The sequence below is a fragment of the Mandrillus leucophaeus genome, unplaced genomic scaffold (genome assembly GCF_000951045.1).
Source record: "Mandrillus leucophaeus isolate KB7577 unplaced genomic scaffold, Mleu.le_1.0 Scaffold38, whole genome shotgun sequence".
NCBI lineage: Eukaryota > Metazoa > Chordata > Mammalia > Primates > Cercopithecidae > Mandrillus > Mandrillus leucophaeus.
Window position 1 is genome coordinate 3,872,298 of NW_012104031.1, and position 17,619 is coordinate 3,889,916.

Sequence of the window (17,619 nt, forward strand, 5' to 3'; positions counted from 1 at the left end):
CTTTGGGAGGCCGAGATGGGCGGATCACGAGGTCAGGAGATCGAGACCATCCTGGCTAACACAGTGAAACCCCGTCTCTACTAAAAAATACAAAAAAAACTAGCCCGGCGAGGTGATGGGCGCCTGTAGTCCCAGCTACTCAGGAGGCTGAGGCAGGAGAATTGCGTAAACCCAGGAGGCGGAGCTTGTAGTGAGCCGAGATCCGGCCACTGCACTCCAGCCTGGGCGACAAAGCGAGACTCTGTCTCAAAAAAAACAAACAAAAAAATTTCTAAAGACAGGGTCTTGCTATGGTGCCCAGACTGACCATGTACTAATTGGATGATGTCTATTATTATTGGTTTACTAGAGTTGTTAATATTGTACAAAATATCTTTGATCTATAAAGAGCTTCTCCTGGTCCTTTGGGCAGGGCTTTCTGAGGGGAAGACGACCTCTGGGATGCTCACCCTGCCCTCTTCCCCTCTCGTCCCCAGCTGTTCCCTCTGCCACCATGAGGAACATTTTCAAGAGGAACCAGGAGCCTATTGTGGCTCCTGCCACCACCACCGCCATGATGCCCATTGGACCCGTGGACAACTCCACTGAGACTGGGGGTCCTGGGGAGAGCCAGGAGGACATGTTTGCCAAACTGAAGGAAAAGTTCTTCAATGAGATCAACAAGATTCCCTGTGAGTGTCTCTGGTGGCTGAGAGGGTGGGGCAAGGCTAGAGTCTGGGAGGGGTGAAGAAGGGTTGGGGATACCACTGGGATGTGATTGACTGGGCTCTTTCCTAATGCTTAGATTTCAGGCTGGGTTTTTGGAGAGCCCTTGCAGGAATCAGGGAGGGGGAAGTAGGGTCTGCCATTAATGTGGCAAACAAGGGGGTTTATGCACTTCAACTTCTCACGGGAAGAAAAGTTCTTATAAATCTATCCAAAGATGAAACCAAAAGGCGATGAAAAATTATGAAACAGAAGTCACTATGCAAGTTTGCCAATAATACTTTGAAATTTATGTTGGGAGATAGAAAATAAAAGCCCTCACTGCTTTTGAATTTCTGGCAGAGGCTGCACAGGAGACACCAGAGATGCAGATTAAGGGAGAGCAGCCACACTGGTGGGAGATGGTGCTTCCCACGGAGAGCAGCTCAGGACCTATCCCCAAACAGTTGGGTTTTGCAAAGCCCAGCAGTGGTCTAGGTCCAGACTCAATCTTACGGAGCTTGGCCTGCCTATCCGGCTATGCATCAGCCCTCTCAAGACTTGGCACAAGGGGTGGAGGCCAAGGGACTGATAAGCATCATCCCATCCTCTCCAGTGTGAGCAGTAATCCATAGATCACACTAGTAAAACTCAATAGAGCTAAACTGATATTCTTCCATGCATGCACCTAGTTGCTACCTCTCAGCTAGCAGGCTATGCCAACAAGGGCAGTAGGCAAAATCAACAAATAAATAAAAATAAATAAATAAAAAAGCAAGGCATTAATGAAAAGGCATGCAAAGTATATGCAACTTACATACAAATCACTCATGGGTGTGTGGCTTTTAAAATATGGGGTGTGGGCATTGTGGGAGGGCAGTCATATTCCTCACCCATTTTTGCCAATGCTACGGGGTCAGGGGCTGCAAGACATGGCACTGCTGACCCCGGGATCTTCTCTGTGTGGGCAGTACCACCCTGGGCACTGATCGCCATTGCTGTGGTTGCTGGGCTCCTGCTTCTCACCTGCTGCTTCTGCATCTGCAAGAAGTGCTGCTGCAAGAAGAAGAAGAACAAAAAGGAAAAGGGCAAAGGCATGAAGAATGCCATGAACATGAAGGACATGAAAGGGGGTCAGGTAGGGCACACTGATTGTGAGGGGGACTGGAAGGGGCTCAGCCCAGGCTTTCCTGATGCTGAAAGGGTAAGCAAAAGCTCCTGGGCTTCCACAACCAAACCTCCTCCCCTCCTTAAAACTTGGTTCTCTCAGTTACATCTCTAGTATAACACCATCTACCTAGAGGTCCCTGGGAGGGGGGGCCTTATTCGTGTGTTAGCACGAACTCATCCCTGGAAAGACAGTGAACAATATATTGACCCCCCAGTGAGGCTACTAGGACAAAATGTTGGAAAGAGACACCCCCCCACTAGCAAGACACCATTGGGTAACCCTGTGTTTTCCTGCCAGAGAGACTGAAGGACAATATCTCATGGGAGGCATCTAACTGGGCATGGGGCAGGAATCAAATGAGGCAGAAGAGTGGCCCTGAGGCACCAAGACAGAGCCAAGTAGAATCCATCATTAATCATATCATAATTTAATTTATTTTCCCCTGTCTTTTGGTGTTGGTCAGCCTAGAAAGCTCCTTTTTTTGTTTTAAGTTTGCAGAGGCCCCTGTGTGCTTCCCTTTCCCCCATGTTTGTTTGGGGGTGACTAGGAGGAATCTTTTGCTCAAGGAATCCATATGGAGGATGGAGGGAAGGGCTTGATCTCAGAAGCCAGGGATCTAAATGGCCTTTGAGTGCACGTGTGTGTGTATATGTCTGTGCACATGCAGGTATGTGTGTGTATGTGGGCCCAAAAGGAACCTGCAGTGTGAGTGTGTGTTGGGAGGGGTTCCAGGATGACTTGGGTGTAGCCCTTCCTGGTCTTGATGAGTGGCTGTGGTGACTTTAGGGGCTGGTTTGAGCTGCAGGATTTTCTCTTATATCACTTTCTTCTTTCTCTCTCCACGTCTGTGGGCTCACTCTGCTCCTGTCTGCCTGGACCATACTTCTGGTATGTCTTGCCCAGGATACGTGGGGCCTGAGCTGGGGAAAGTGTTTGGGAGAGGGCTTACAAGGGAAGCAAATCCCACCCCCACCCCAGCCTCCAGAAGCTATGAAGCACTTGGCACGGGGCCTGGTCCCATGGCGCACTGTGCCTCAGAGGCAGGAGAGTGGTGCCCAAACCAGTCATGTCTCAAACACAGGGCTGGGGGTAGAGGAGCTGCCTAGGGGTTCTAATGGGCCATGAAGGAAGGTCCCATGGCAGGGCCACATTCCCTGTTTTACCCCCACGACACACAGCTCTGAGTCAGGGTCTACCACAGAGGGGCTGGTTTCCCATCACCCTGCGCCAAGCCAGGCTCCTCTGTCCTCCCCTTTTAACTTGTTCCCTCTCTCCCCCAGCTCCCACAGGATGACGACGATGCAGAGACAGGCCTGACTGAGGGGGAAGGTGAAGGGGAGGAGGAGAAAGAGCCAGAGAACCTGGGCAAACTGCAGTTTTCCCTGGACTATGATTTTCAGGCTAATCAGGTATGCAGGGCTGTGGGGGCAGAGTGGGGAATGGGGAGAGACCTGGGAGTTGGGTGGAAGGGGGATAGAAACAGCTCCCTTGGAGATGTGTGGGCGCTGCTCTTCCCTTAGAATGAGGCAGGCTGGAAACGGCAGGGCCTATAGCTCTGGACGTTGATGCTGGCTTGGCCACCAGCCTGCTTTGCGAAAGGTTCCAAGTTGATTATGCTATTAACCTGCCCACCAACCTTGGGCAAAGCAACTTCTCTTTCAACTTCAGGTTCCCTAAATGCCATTCTAAATTCCTTGGGGTGGAAATGGAGACCAATTTTCCTCTCTAGCACCAGCCTCCCCTCATTCCCCTGCCCCAACTGCCTCCTCTGGGAAGGAATTGGTGGGAACTGGGTCTGGGGCCAGTTGTGGTATTGGAACTGTCCTGAGACTCAGGCCCCTTCTCCCCTCTCTCTCCACAGCTTACTGTGGGCGTTCTGCAGGCTGCTGAACTGCCTGCCCTGGACATGGGAGGCACCTCAGACCCTTATGTCAAAGTCTTCCTCCTTCCTGACAAGAAGAAGAAATATGAGACCAAAGTCCATCGGAAGACACTGAACCCTGCCTTCAATGAAACCTTCACCTTCAAGGTGCTGAGGGCTGGAAGGGTGACTCCAGCTCCCTCCCTGATCCCAATTCTCCGCTGAGTTCTACAGACCTTTCCTTGGTCTTTAGCCATTGCTCAGCCTGGAACAATGGCAGCCTGGACTGCAGGGCCCCCCTGGCCTCTTTGGAGGATGGGGATCCCTCCCACCCCACCCTCACACTCTGCTCCCCAAAAGCCCTGGGTCTTTCTCTGTCTTCGCACACTAACTGGGACCCTGTGGGCTGGAATAGAGGCCTCTGCCCATAGCACCCCTGGAGGTGCGTGAATCGCTCCGGCCCCCTCTGATTCTGCTTGTGCCCTGCAGGTGCCATACCAGGAGCTCGGGGGCAAAACTCTGGTGATGGCCATCTATGACTTTGACCGCTTCTCCAAACATGACATCATTGGAGAGGTAAAGGTGCCTATGAACACAGTGGACCTCGGCCAGCCCATTGAGGAGTGGAGAGACCTGCAAGGCGGGGAAAAGGAGGAGGTAAGAGCAGAGATGAGGCCAGGTCAGGCAAAAACACGAATGTACAGGTGGGCTTCCACCTCTTGGCATGATGGAAATAGGATGGGCTTTGGAGGCAGGCGACCTGGGTTAGAATCCCAGCTCCACACTGCCTGGCTGTGTGAACCTGGGCAAGTTGCTTACACTGTTTGGACTCGGGTTCCCTCCTTTAGTCTTTTTTTACAGATGAGGATTCACTACCTGCATAAAGTGCCTAGCGCAGTGACTGGTATTTGGTAGGTACTCAAATAAATACAAACACCATTATTATTGTTACTCCTAAGCTTCTGCTATTACCTAAGGCCTGTGATTCATGCCTCTGTGCCTCAGTTTACCCATAAGGAAACTCATGTTTGTTCTAAAGGATACTCAGCAGAGGGACTTGTCCTCCCAGAACTGCTACAGCATCCATTCACTCAGTAAATATTTGCTGAGCAATTGCTATATACCTAAAACTCCATTTTAACTATTCCTCCTTCTGGGCATCAATCATTTGTTTTGGCCAGGGCCCTGCTACCCAGCACACTCTAGGCAGTGATGGAGGGCTGAGTAGAGAAGCTTAAGACATCCTTTTATCCTTTTTGTCCCCTGTGCCTGGGAGGAAGTCCAGCACACCTGAACCAGGACCTGTGTGATGTGGTCAGTCTTGCCCTGGGTGGCTTTGACTTTGAGCAGCTTTGACTCTGCAGTGTGGTGTTGGCCTTAGGAATTAGGAGCCCTGGGTCCTTGGCCTGCCTGCAGTGCTAAATTGTTGTGTGACTTTGAGCAAACCATGGCCTCTGGGAACCTCAGTTTCTCATTGGTTACGAAGAATTCTTGTCTTGTTTACATGAAAGAGTTGCAGTGATAGTAACAAAAGAAGGGATGCAAATTGCTCCGAAAACCACAAATCATACTACAAGTGGAATGGTCCACAAGGAGAGACCTTGGTGGGTGGGAGTGTTCAGGGAAAGAAGGCTTCTGAGACATTCAGTCCCTCAGGGCCCTTGGAGGTGGACATGTGGCTAACCCCTGGGCTTCTCGCACCCCTTTCCACCTTACCAGAGCCTGGAGTAGGAGCCCAAATATACTGCCAACCTCCCAGATCTCAGATCCACCCAGGGATCCACAGCTGTCCTCTACCCCCCTCATCCTCAGCCCATAGCTCCTGAGGTCCCAACCTGTCACTTTCAGGGACTTTGTTGCATTGCATCAGGGGGCCCCAAGATCAGATGCTGGAAGACCTTCTCGGCCATCACATATATGGGGACTGGTGATGAGGGAGGCAGGGACACGTCACTGCCTTGCTAATTTTGGCAAGAAAGAGGCCAGCCATGAGAGAGGCACTAGGATGGCTGAGATGACCCAAGTCCTGCTTTTCCCCCGGATAGCCAGAGAAGCTGGGCGACATCTGTACCTCCCTGCGCTATGTACCCACGGCTGGGAAGCTCACTGTCTGCATCCTGGAGGCCAAGAACCTCAAGAAGATGGACGTGGGCGGCCTTTCAGGTATGTGGAGAGCTTCTGGCTGCCATTGGGTGGCACCAGCGAGCCAGTTAGCAGAGTTTGCACACTCCAGTGAACAGGAACACTTTGCTGCCCTGGGACTGAGATGTCTCCTCGAGGAGCGGTGGAGCCTTGGCTTCCCAGCCCCTCCTTTTCTCCAAGGGCCCCTTGTGCCCGTCAGAACTGCCTTCCCAGTGCTCTCTGGCCTTGCACTGTGGGCTACAGAGAAAAGGATCAGAGAAATTTCATCCCCAGATAAGTTCGTGACTTAGGATTTTACTTCTCCCAGGGAAATGGGCAGGGCTTCGCCTAAAACGTGATACCACAATCGGGACATGTTTCCAGAAGAGGCTGTAGGCTCTGCTGGCTCTGCCCTGAAAAGGGGAGGGTGAGGGAAAGGGGTGGAAGATGCTCTGAATGTCACATTTACCTGGCAGTGAATGGGGCTGCCATGGCACAGGGCTCTGGAGAATGAAGCCTGCTGCTTCAGCCGCCTTCCCAGAGAATCAGCCCTGGGCATGGGCTCCAACCAGCATGTTTCAATGCCAGCTCTGGCTCTGTCACTGACCTGCTGTGTGACCTAGGACAGGTCATTTCTGTTCTTTGGCCTCAGTTTCTCGTCTGCAAGATTAGGAGGATTGGACTGGGATCATGACCCAGCAGATGTGTGTCCTGACTTTAGCACTCCCCACCCCCTCCCCAGCACAGGATCACAGATGAATCCCCATACCCTTTCTCACAAGGCCTTAGATTCAGAAATGCCCCCCACCCAATGCTTCAGGAAGCCACAACCAACTGGTCAGAGTTGGTCCTTGACGTGAAGTCTTTTGCCACCTTTGAACTGGATGGCGTGACTTGGGGCTTTCTGAGGGCCTGGTCTCAGCAGAATGAAGACCCCATCTTGACCGATGCTCTGGGCAGGCCTTGGTACATTTGGCAGAAGGGCTAGGGGCTAAGGGGAACCTCTCTGGGGTTGGGATTCTCCCTCCGCAGACCCCTATGTGAAGATCCACCTGATGCAGAATGGCAAGCGGCTCAAGAAGAAGAAGACAACCGTGAAGAAGAAGACCCTGAACCCATACTTCAACGAGTCCTTCAGCTTTGAGATCCCCTTCGAGCAGATTCAGGTGCTGGAGCCCTGGGGTCCTAGGCATGGAACAGGGTTTGGGGAGGCAAATATGTATGGGGAGGTTGAAGAGCGGGAACTCATCCAGAGACCACGGAATAGCCTTTCTTGGTGGGGGAAGGCTCGAGGTCTAATGGTGCCTAGGTGGGATCTCCTTCCCAAGTGCTTCAGGGATCCCCCTTTTCTGATGAGATAAACATGAACTAATTCAAAAAATTCTGCAAATCATTCCTTTAGGACTTGCAGGACCATGGTCATGCGCACAGGTGTATGGGGGTGTAGCAAAGGTGCCAGAGGTGTTGGGAGCTGGCTGAGAGGGTGGGACTGGCCGCTGCCACCTCCATCCTCTCCAGCCACATCCTGTCTTGGTCATCCCTGCCCCACTTCTACTGCTCTCTAGGTCCTTTCCATCTACTCCTCTGATTTGCTTCCTCTCCTCTTTCCCACCACCCTTCCAGCCTTCTCCACTCTTCCTTCCTTCTCACCAGCAAGCTCTGTAAATATTGGAGATGAGGTCTGGTTTTTACCATTTCCGGGTATGAGTGGGATCTGGATATGGTAGGACAAGAGGCCGACCCACCCATTTGGGCGGGGAGTCAGGCTCAGCTGGGGGCTTGCAGAGTGGTCGATTATCATGGAGTCTTGGTCTCTCCTTCTTTGTAGTGAACTGATCCCACCCCCTCTCCTCCCCACAGGAGGGCTGGGGGCAAGGGTGCAAGAGAATCTTCAGAGTCGGTACTGTCATCTATGGAGATGTGTATGATGTTATTGATGGAATACTTCAAGGGAACATTGAGCAGCTCAGTGATAACGTTAATCCAAGAGAAGTCCTCATTGCAGAGAATTTTACATCTAGAGCATCCTGACCCAGGCATCTCAAATTCAACATTTCTAAAACCAATGTAATGTTCTTCTCCCTACCTCTTCCCAGCCAAGCCTGTTTCATCTGAATTCTGTTTTCAGTGAATGACCCCACAGTCCATCATCTACCCAGTGGCCCAAGTCAGAAACCTGGACATCACCTTAGACTGACTGTTTCCTTTTTCCTTTCTCATTTATCCAACATACTTTACTGAGCATCTCCTAAGTGCTAGGCACTTGCTAGGGGATGAGGAAATAAGTGTGTAATCGACACGGTCCTTGCTCTCAAGGACCTCACAGCAGGAGGGCACCAGTAAACAGTCTAGTAAAGCACAGTGAGACGACAGCTTCAATGTTCATGAAGTGGAGGACTGTAGTGAGGCTTCCCAGAGAAAGCTTGGTCCTGAAGGATGAATCTGAATTGGCTGGAGTCACAGGAGAAAAAGGTATCAACCATTCAGCAAATCCAGCTGATCATCAAGTCCTCTTGATTGTCTCTCTAAATACCCCTCCAACCTGGTTTTGACTTCCCATCCCCATTGTGCCTGCCTTGGTTCAGGTATTTGGGATCCATCCTCCCAGACCCTCCAGCATCCTCCAACGGGTCTCTTCCCTGCCATCAGGCCCACTCCTCCTTGAGTGAATCTTCCACCTCAATGCCAGGGCTCTCTCTCTCAAATGTCCACAACACTCCTTTACTTAAAGTCGTCAGGAGTCCCCTACTGCTTGCCTGAAAGACAAAATGCAAACTCCTCAGCTGACCCCAACCTACTTTACCAGCCTCATTTTCTGCCTCACTGCTTCTCACCCTGTACCTCAATGACTGATTAATGTTTCTCAGATGCCAAAGGTACTCTCAGGTCTCTATGCCTCTATGCAAGATAATCTGTTTTCCTGGAATCCTCTTCCTTCTTTTGTCCTCCTAGAGAAATTCTCAGACTTCATGTCCCAGTCACCTCTTCTGTGAAGCCTTTTCTGATTGGCCCCAGCAGGACTGTCACCTCCTCTGAGTTTCCACAGTACCTTGTGCCTATCTCTCTAGCATAACCTTTATCACTTCATGTTGTAAGTTTTCAGTTACATGTCTGCTGATCTCATTGAGGTGAAATTCATCTTTTCATTTTTCCTTCCCTCTTCTCCCCCTACAAGCGCTTAACAGTGTCTAGAGCACAGTACACCCTCAATAAATGCCCAGTGGTAGAAACAAAGGCTGCCAAAGGCGTGGCCTCTGCTTCCATGTCAATTCAGTCTTCACTGGAGCACAGATGAAACCAAGGAGCCTCGGGAGGCCTTTCCTTCCCAATCATTTGGAGTAGAGGTTGATGGAGGATAAATTTGGTCAGGGGATCCCACGTCTCTGTCTGCCAACTCCCTCCCTCCTTTGTTTTCCTTGCAGAAAGTCCAGGTAGTGGTCACCGTGCTGGACTACGACAAGCTGGGCAAGAACGAAGCCATAGGCAAGATCTTCGTGGGCAGCAATGCCACAGGCACAGAGCTGCGGCACTGGTCTGACATGTTGGCCAACCCCCGGAGGCCCATCGCCCAGTGGCACTCGCTCAAGCCTGAGGAGGAGGTGGATGCACTCCTGGGCAAGAACAAGTAGACAGCAGCGGCTGGGACCCCACACCTTTCACGGACACTGACAAGATCCAGAGCTATCAATACCTCAGTTATGCAACCTTAGAGGTTTTCTTTTTTCTTTCATTTGTTGGTGGTTGTGTCCTTGTTTTTCCTTGTTTTTCTCTTTTTAAAGACCAACTTCCCTTTGATGGCTGTGTGAGGAGAGTCCCCTAAGAGGTGAAAGAGAAGCCTGGCTCTGTTCATGGTCCCAGGAGCTGCCCTTGCTGCATGCCGTCACAGTTCCCCCGACTCTTTCAAAGCTTCACATCTGCCTCACCCCAAGCGAGGTCCTCTACTGGCGCAAGCTTGCAGCACTTCCTGTTTTTTGAGCCTTTTGGACCAACAAAATGGCAGCACATCCTGCTTCCTGACAGGGAAGGCATCACGGTGGCTAATGATCCGTGTGTGTGTGTGTGTGTATGTGTGTGTGTCGTGTGTGGTGTGTGGTGTGTGTGTGTCTTTGAGCATCTCTCTTCATTCCTGGAATGAGCCATGGACAGTAAAGTTGTGTGGGAAAAGAAGGCTCTTTGGGGACCCTGACATGAAGAAGTCCACTAAGTGGGAGATCTTCTCTCATCTATGGCAAAGTCTCAGGATCCTGTTCAGATGCCGGGGCTTTCATACTCTTCTTGGTGGCTATTTGGGAGGCAGCAAGATGTGAAGACTGGATGTGTTCAGAACTAGGACCAAACGATGCCATCAAAGACTTCCTCCTGCCAGTCATGGTTTCCCCAGAAGTGTGGTTCCGGGGACATTCATGGATATGAGCTATTCACTAGTTGGGTCAGACTCTAACAGGGACTCTCAGTCCCAAAATCTCACTCTTATTGACAATAAATATCAAACTATGAAGAAACAGAAGTCCTATTACCAGAAAGACCAAAATTAAACTCCTGGATCGTCACCCCATCCAGTGGGAAACACAGATGCTTTCTCCCTTTCCAGAATATAAGCAGCCCAGTTCATTTGCATTTATTCCCCACTGTGCTTTTGCTTCTGTTTCTCTTTTAAGTGGAGCAACACTGTCTGAAGACACGTTATCTGTGCAGAGCCAGAGAACTTTAAAAGGAAAGTTTAAATGTTCTTAGTTCCCCTGAGGTCCAGGTAAGAAGGGGGTGGTAAGAAGAGGATGGGGGACAGATGGCTGAGATTTCCTGGGTGGAGATATAGGGGAGCACTGGAATTCCCCCCAGACTCCCACTCCTTGCTCCTTTGGCCTTCTGCCCTCCATGCTGGAGAGCTGATAGGTAGCTGGAGTGGCCCAGGGAGACCTATAGGGAGGACTCGTCCTACCATTAGGGGGCTTCTCTTTATGAATACTAAGAAACAAAGGGCATCCATTCCAAATAAGTAGCAGAGGAGACCTTCTGGGCTTTCTACCCATGCTCAGTTGTGTCCCATTCCCTGTTCACCTTCTGTCCCCAGCACTGATATAAAAGCCATATATATGTTAGTCAGGTTTGCACTGAGTCTTCTTCCAAACCTTCAGCCTGGACAACAGAGTGAGGTCCCCTTGTGGCCAGAGGCCATCCTTCCTTGCCTCCCTTCCTTTGGCCTCTCTCTTCTATCCATGAAGCCCTCAGGCCCTTGCCATTTTTTCACCACAGAAAACTCATGGCTTCTCCAGAAGCCTGAGTATCTCTCTTTCCCAGTACAAATGGCAGCATTTCTATCCTGCCCCATCTGGGCCACTTCAGCTTCCTGTAGACACCCGAGACAGATGGACAGTGTTGGAGGGAATCAGGCTTTGGGGATCCAGCGTGAAGAAGTTGCAGAGTGTCTTTTTATTTTATTTTAAAAAGGGGGAAGGGGCTTTTGGTTTTGCTTTGTTTTTTGGATGGAGTGGGGGAAATGAGGGAATACCCCCACCAGAAACAGACTGGGAAGCCTCCCTGTCTCTCGGAGATCCTTCTTTGTCTTGTTAGTGGTACATGGGAAGTTATAGTTTTACTGGGGGGAGTGTGTGTGTGTGTGTGTGTGTGTATACTTAACGATGGGAAGGTAAGACTCTGATCAGGATTATGAACTGTGGTCCTTGGGACCAAAGGTGTGGTCATGGTAGAGAGTTGTAGGACAATAGGGTGCTTTCAGAATCTGGGTGGCCACAGAGTGGGATTTCCTGGTATGGACATCAGAAGTCACTGGACTCTTCTCCCATCCCCAGAGTTGTGGGATTTTGGTGCTTTCTCAGGGTCTCTCCCCAGACTCATTCTCCTCACCCATATCCCACAGACTCATTCGTGGAGACCCCCTTGTCAATATCCCCTCTACCTTTACTCCTTTGCCCTTTCCCAATTCACCTTCTACCACCTGGGATTCTTTTCCATTCATGAACTTCATTCAGCCCTTCCAAAGCCCAAGATTTGCACTCCCTTGACAGGGAGGAAAGGCAATGGTAGGAACCTCTGGTGGTCTGGGTGTCCATGTGCCTGGTGACCAGGGCTGGATTTTATTACTCTGAGCCTACTGCTAGTGAGCAGCCTTGAGGGCTGGGGACAGGTTGCTGAGTGACTTTGAATCTTGGCACCAGTGTGGAGCCAGTGTGGGTGTGGGGAGCAGTGCCTTCCCCAGGTCCCAGCTGGTCCTGATGTGCCATCTAGCGGATGGCATCTGTCTTGGTCCATAGGCTTGGTGGGAACATGCTTCTGCTTGTGTGTTTTCCATACCTAAGGACTGACATAGCTGAAACCACAGGGCATCATGCCAAACACTCACTACTGGGCAGGTTTATTTCTGGGGATGTCAGGGTACTGGGGTGTAGGCACTAAGCAGGATAGAGTTAGGGTGTTTGGCTAGTAAGGCGTTCTGGACGCCTCTGGGGCTATAAGTTTTCATCTCAAAGTCTGTTCCAGAGAAAGGAAAGTAGTATAGAGGTGATTTTTAGAGAAGCTGAGACCATGAAAATCCAAGCCTAATCCCACCCAGAAACTAGGGGAAGGTCTGAAAGCTTGTTTTCTTCTTCCTCCCTGAATAATTGTTCCAGAAGGGATGCTCATTCTGTCAGAGCTACAGACAGGTTTCTGGACTTTGGAAGTGGAAGCTGAGGCCTGGGGAAGGCTGGGTAAGGAATGCTGGGGCAATCCCAGACAGTAGGCAGGTGCTCGGCATGAATGAGAAGTGACTTTCCTGGAGTCCCTCAGCTGGAGGATGAGACAGCAGGGATCAGGCCACAGTCTCAGATCCTGATCTTTCTTCCTAGGAAAGCATACATAACTTGTGTCTGCGGAATCAGTATGGGATGATTTTGCTGGCCCAAGGCTTCAGCGAGAGGGAGAAGAGGGGTCGCTACAGCCCTCCTGCGGGTAAAAGCAGCTCTCTTATAAACCTGCCTCCATGCAGTGGGGTGGGGGGGTAAGGGCGGGTGATAGCAAAGAGGTTGATGAACCTCCCTGGGTTTGGGGAGTGACAGTTTCCATGTTCCCTTACTGTCCTAGGTTAATTCATAAGGCATCTGAGTCCTGGGTCTCACCCAACCTCATAGAGAAAATGCCTGTTCCTGAGGGCATCCCCTCCCACTCAAAGGTACAAAGAGATTGAGCCAGGAACTGCCCTCATATCCTCTGCTCTGCCTCTTCCCTTCCCTTTCCTCTGCCCCTCCCACTTAAAGCTGTTTGGGGCCCTTTCTCAGAGCCCTGGGTGGTGGCAGGCAGGGAGGAGTCCCAAGATCCTGGTGGCCCAGAGCCCCATTCTGTGGTTGCCAAATAAAAATATGGATGCCCAGTTACATTTGAATTTCAGTTCAACAACAAACAATTTTTAAGTGTAAGTATGTCCTAGGCAATAGTTGGGACATATTATACTAAAAAATAATTCGTTGTTTATCTGAAATTCAAATGTAACTGGCCATCCTGCATTGTGTCTGGGAACCCTGCCCTATGACTTTTCCCCTCTCCCTTTGGTCCCAGGGGGCCAGGAACCCCAAGGATTTGACTTAACCAGTTTTTTGAACTGCAATATTGAGAAGGGGACACTGTGACTTGAAGACACATGAATTACTTTATTTTTTAAGCAACAACAAAATAAGAACCCTCTGAAGCCATTTGAGCCTCATCTGCCCCGATCCATGTATATTTAATTATATATAAAAGAAGATAATTACCTAGAAACATATGAACAGAATCTTGTTTAATCAAGATGCATGTCTATAACTTTCTGTAAATAGCCGCATGGCAATGCTGAGAGTCCCCTTGATCCCCAACCTCAGACCCATTTTACAGAACTGGTTGAGGCTGCTCCTTTGATTTTATGTTGTGTAAAGTCTTTGTCCCCCAGCCCCACCCCTGCCTCCTCCCATCGGGAAACCTCCCCATGGGAGTCATCAGTGGGCGGGAGTCGGTGCCTGCCCCAGTCCAGCCCTGCCTCGGGAGATGCTAGAGGTCGCCCTGAAGGCCTGTTTGCTGCACATCTGTCTGCAGAGCCAACCCTTGGGGCCCGGTGCAGTGTCCAGCCCGGTATCTGGCATCCCAGTAGCTTCCGTGTTCTGTGTATGTGTGTGGTGTGCCCCTTCCTCCCACTGTCTGAATTCACTGAAAAGCCATAAAGGGGGCCTCCTGATGGAGACTTGGCCTCCCTTGGCTCCTCCCAGGAGCCCCCGTGTCCCTCCAACTGGCTCCCCACAGAACACTTGTGAAGGGCTCACCTGTTGTCACCCCCTCCTGCTCCCTCAGTCCTGTGTCATGAGAATGGATGGTGTCCAGGGCTTCCGGTGGGGCCTTAGGCGATGCCCATGATGGCCCTGCCTGAGCTGGCTTCCTCGGCCTGGGTTCACAGTTCAGCTCCATCTCTATGCTGGGCGAGGAGCAAGCAGCAGTGGGACTCCATGGTTCTAGATACCTTTCCTGGGGTCCCTGTGGAGGCAACCAGGATTTTCAGGAGCAGCCAGTCAGTGGCTCAGCCAGGGGCTCAGCCAGGGATGACGGAACCATCCCTGCTTACTCACCTCTGTGGTATGAGGGTCGTGGGTGGTGATGGAGGAGGGACTCACGGAGAGGCCGGTGAATACAGGGGCTGATGCTCTTTTCTCGTGTGTCCTCCTGCAGTCTGACAGAAAGCAGCCCAATAGCAGGGTGACCTCAGGGCTACCAGGGCTCCCCTGAGAGTGGGGTGGGCAGGTCCAGCTGTGAAGGAGGCTCAGAGGCTCAGGCAGAGCAGGTGTGGACTAAGCCCGCTGACCTTCACACCTGCTCCCCAGTGAAGCCCCAGTCAATTGCACCAAGCAGCAGAGAGGCGAGTAGAGGGGCCTGGGGGCTTCCGAGGCCTCAGGTCATCCTGTTGAACTGAGATGGACAGGTAGCCCCCCTGCCTGCCGCCCCTGGCCCCATGGGCACCTGAGGGCAGTACTGCATGGGAAGGGTCCAGGATGCCTCAGGCCTGACAACTGTGACGAGTATGAGGAAGGATGGAGAGAATGGGAGGGTAATCAGGCAGGGCACATTCGATGAGGCCAGAGGTGGCGAGGCAGGCTTGCCCTGCACAAACCATAACACATGAGCACACAGAAGTCCCAGGGACTTTTGTGCTGGGACATGGAAGAGTGAGGAAGGTGGAGGGGACCATTTCAGAGCAGGCTGGAATCAGGTGTTTGGACGAGTGAAGACATGTCTTGCTTCCTCCAGCTCTCTCTGGGGCCTTCCCACTCTCCACACCCATAGCAGAGACAGAAATTGAGGCAGGAGTTGAGAGTGTCTGTCTGGTGAGGTGATGGGAGCAGTGTGCGTGGGGCACCAGGAGTTCCTCCATCCTGCCTGCCTTAGCGATCAGGACTGTAGTGGGGCCTCTTCAAAGATGCTGACCTTTCTGCCCTGACTCCTGCCCATCTAAGGACTTGATTTATTGCTTTCTGAAAACCCTGGGGCTGAAAACTTCAAAATCAGGGCCTGGCAGAGCCTAGCTTCCCCCAGGTCAGCCCACCAGGAGCCCTGCCTTTGTCTCCATAGGAAGGACACATGTACAGCCCTGCCCCCGGCCCATTCCCCACCTCTGCTTGGCAATGCTCTCCATCTCCCTTATGTGGACTCTTGTTCTTGTCTGATCTCTTGTCAAATTGTTATTTTGTAATGAGCTGCGTCTCCTTATTAAAGAAATGAGCTGAAAGAAACCTGGGGGTGGGGGGTGTCTCTGGTTGTTTTTGCTGCGCTGAGGTGGGGGTGAGGGTGTGGGAGCTGTGGGTGAGGGTGTGGGAGCTGTGGGTGAGGGTGGTGAGATGGTCCTGAGGCTCTGGCCTCTAACCCAGAATCTCCCTTCAGGGAAGCACCAAAAGGGGCTGAGGTCCCCTCTCTCCTGGGGTTGGGGGAAGACCAGATTGGCACTCTCGTGGGTGCTGGGGCCCACACATCTCCTGAGGACACATGCCAGGCCTGTGGAATTGTGGGGAGCATGGTGGTGCCGGGGAACATTGTCTGGGAAGCTGGGCGGGGTGGTGGTGGGGACTATATTCTTGAATTCCCTTCCAGTAGAGCTGGGCTTAGGGAATAGCCACAGTCTGACCCCAATGACAAGAGGGAGGCTGGCCCTGGGAAATGGGAATTTGAAAAGAAAGAATTTCTACAAAGTCCTCAATTGTCTCTTTGCAAAGAACTTGAAATGTCTTTAACTTCTAAAGCAAAGGTGTTAGGGACCAGGGATAGGGTTTCAGAATTTTTAGGGAAAGGGAGAGTAGGGCAGCATTGCTCCCAAAGACCAGGGAAGAGGAAAACTCCTTCTTCAGTTCCCACTTCCACCTGTCTCATCTGCTTCAGGATAGACCAGCGGCTACCATTTTCAGTTTACACCAGCACCTGTCCTCCAGGAACACCATTGGCTAGATGTGTGTTTGTCCATAAGGTCCAATAGCATGGGGGCAGTGAAGGCAAGCCAGGGATGGGAGCTGCGCACCTGAGGGAGCATGAGCCCAGATCCTTTAACATCTATCCTGTCTTGCTGCTTCAGTCCCTGAGGCTGCGTAGGGTGAGGGGCATGAGCCTTTCAGCAGGACTGGGATTGACCACCTGAGGGTCTCCTGGCTGAGAATGTGAGCTTTTTACTCTGCTAATAGGCTGTGGCCTTCTTTCCCTTGAAGAGGGCTGGACCATGTGACAGCTAGGTGATACTGTCTCTGCAGACCTTACTACAACCAGTGGGGGTCAGAAAGAGAAACATTTGCAGTCTAGGAACCCTTTGCATTGGTCATGCTTCTTTGCCTCTGTTTTGCGCCCCAGGACAGGACTGAATTCTTCAACCATGACATCAAGTGTGTTTGTTCTGCTGCTGCTTGGGTTGCAAACAGCTGGGTGACAGCAGGGGAAAAGAATCTTCCCTCCCTGACCTCTCCCCAAGTCAGTGACCAGGGATTTCCGCTTGGCAGGAAACACAAGGCTGAGCAAAGCCAGAGGCAGGGCTTGCTGGATGCAGAAACCAGACCCAGATCCTGGCTGCCTGGGGTCAGACCTGGCCACCTACGTACAAACCCTGCCAGCGGGCCTGAACAGCTCCTTTCTGGGCATGGCTCCTTCATTTTGAGTTTAGATTTAACCTTCAATAACCCCCAAGTTAACTACATTTGTAGTTTGGAACTACAGAATAGTTCTGGATCTCCCGACTTAAACAATGACCTCATGAAGACTGTTATGTATACAGCAGATGACTAAGGGTGGTGGCAGGAGACTTCCATGAGCCCGAGGAAATCACCACCTAGACCTCAGCTTTCCCAGGTACCACAGTGTGCTAGTAGTCACCTGGATGGCCTCAACACCCTTGTCACTTAAACCTGGTGTCTTCCAAGAACTAACCACTCTCTTAGTTACTTGAAGCTTAGAACCTTGATATCTTCTTATGGTTCTTTTGAACTCCAATCTAGGCTTCTCCTTGGCCTGACTCCATTTAGGAAATTCCTTGATCCTACCAGAGACCCTTATCAGTGGCCATGACTCACTGTGGCTGTCCCTGGGGAAGGGGCCTCTATGTGGACAGGAGTTGTAGCAGGCTGGTGGGCAAGGCCCCCACCAATGGTAAAGAGGATGTAAAATCACAAGAGGCTGCCCCAGATGTGAGATTCTATAAATCCCATGCTCTGAACTGTGGAGACAGTCACAAAGTTAAAACACAGTTTTATTTACTCATTTATAAATACTGTTGTGTTTACAGGCATCATATAGATGT

At 51.3% G+C, this 17,619-nt stretch overlaps 1 protein-coding gene across 1 annotated transcript in view; it reads left to right on the plus strand.

Moving 5' to 3' along the window:
* SYT2 (synaptotagmin II) overlaps positions 1-9,466 on the plus strand; it is a 49,836-nt gene extending 40,370 nt beyond the window's left edge. Inside the window, exons 2-9 of the mRNA XM_011990516.1 lie at positions 477-671; positions 1,656-1,822; positions 3,136-3,264; positions 3,717-3,884; positions 4,206-4,373; positions 5,762-5,879; positions 6,870-7,003; positions 9,260-9,466. Coding sequence (XP_011845906.1) covers positions 494-671; positions 1,656-1,822; positions 3,136-3,264; positions 3,717-3,884; positions 4,206-4,373; positions 5,762-5,879; positions 6,870-7,003; positions 9,260-9,466 — 1,269 coding nt within the window. The 5' untranslated portion in view covers positions 477-493. The remainder of the gene's footprint in view (positions 1-476; positions 672-1,655; positions 1,823-3,135; positions 3,265-3,716; positions 3,885-4,205; positions 4,374-5,761; positions 5,880-6,869; positions 7,004-9,259) is intronic.
* Positions 9,467-17,619: the final 8,153 nt, after the last annotated feature.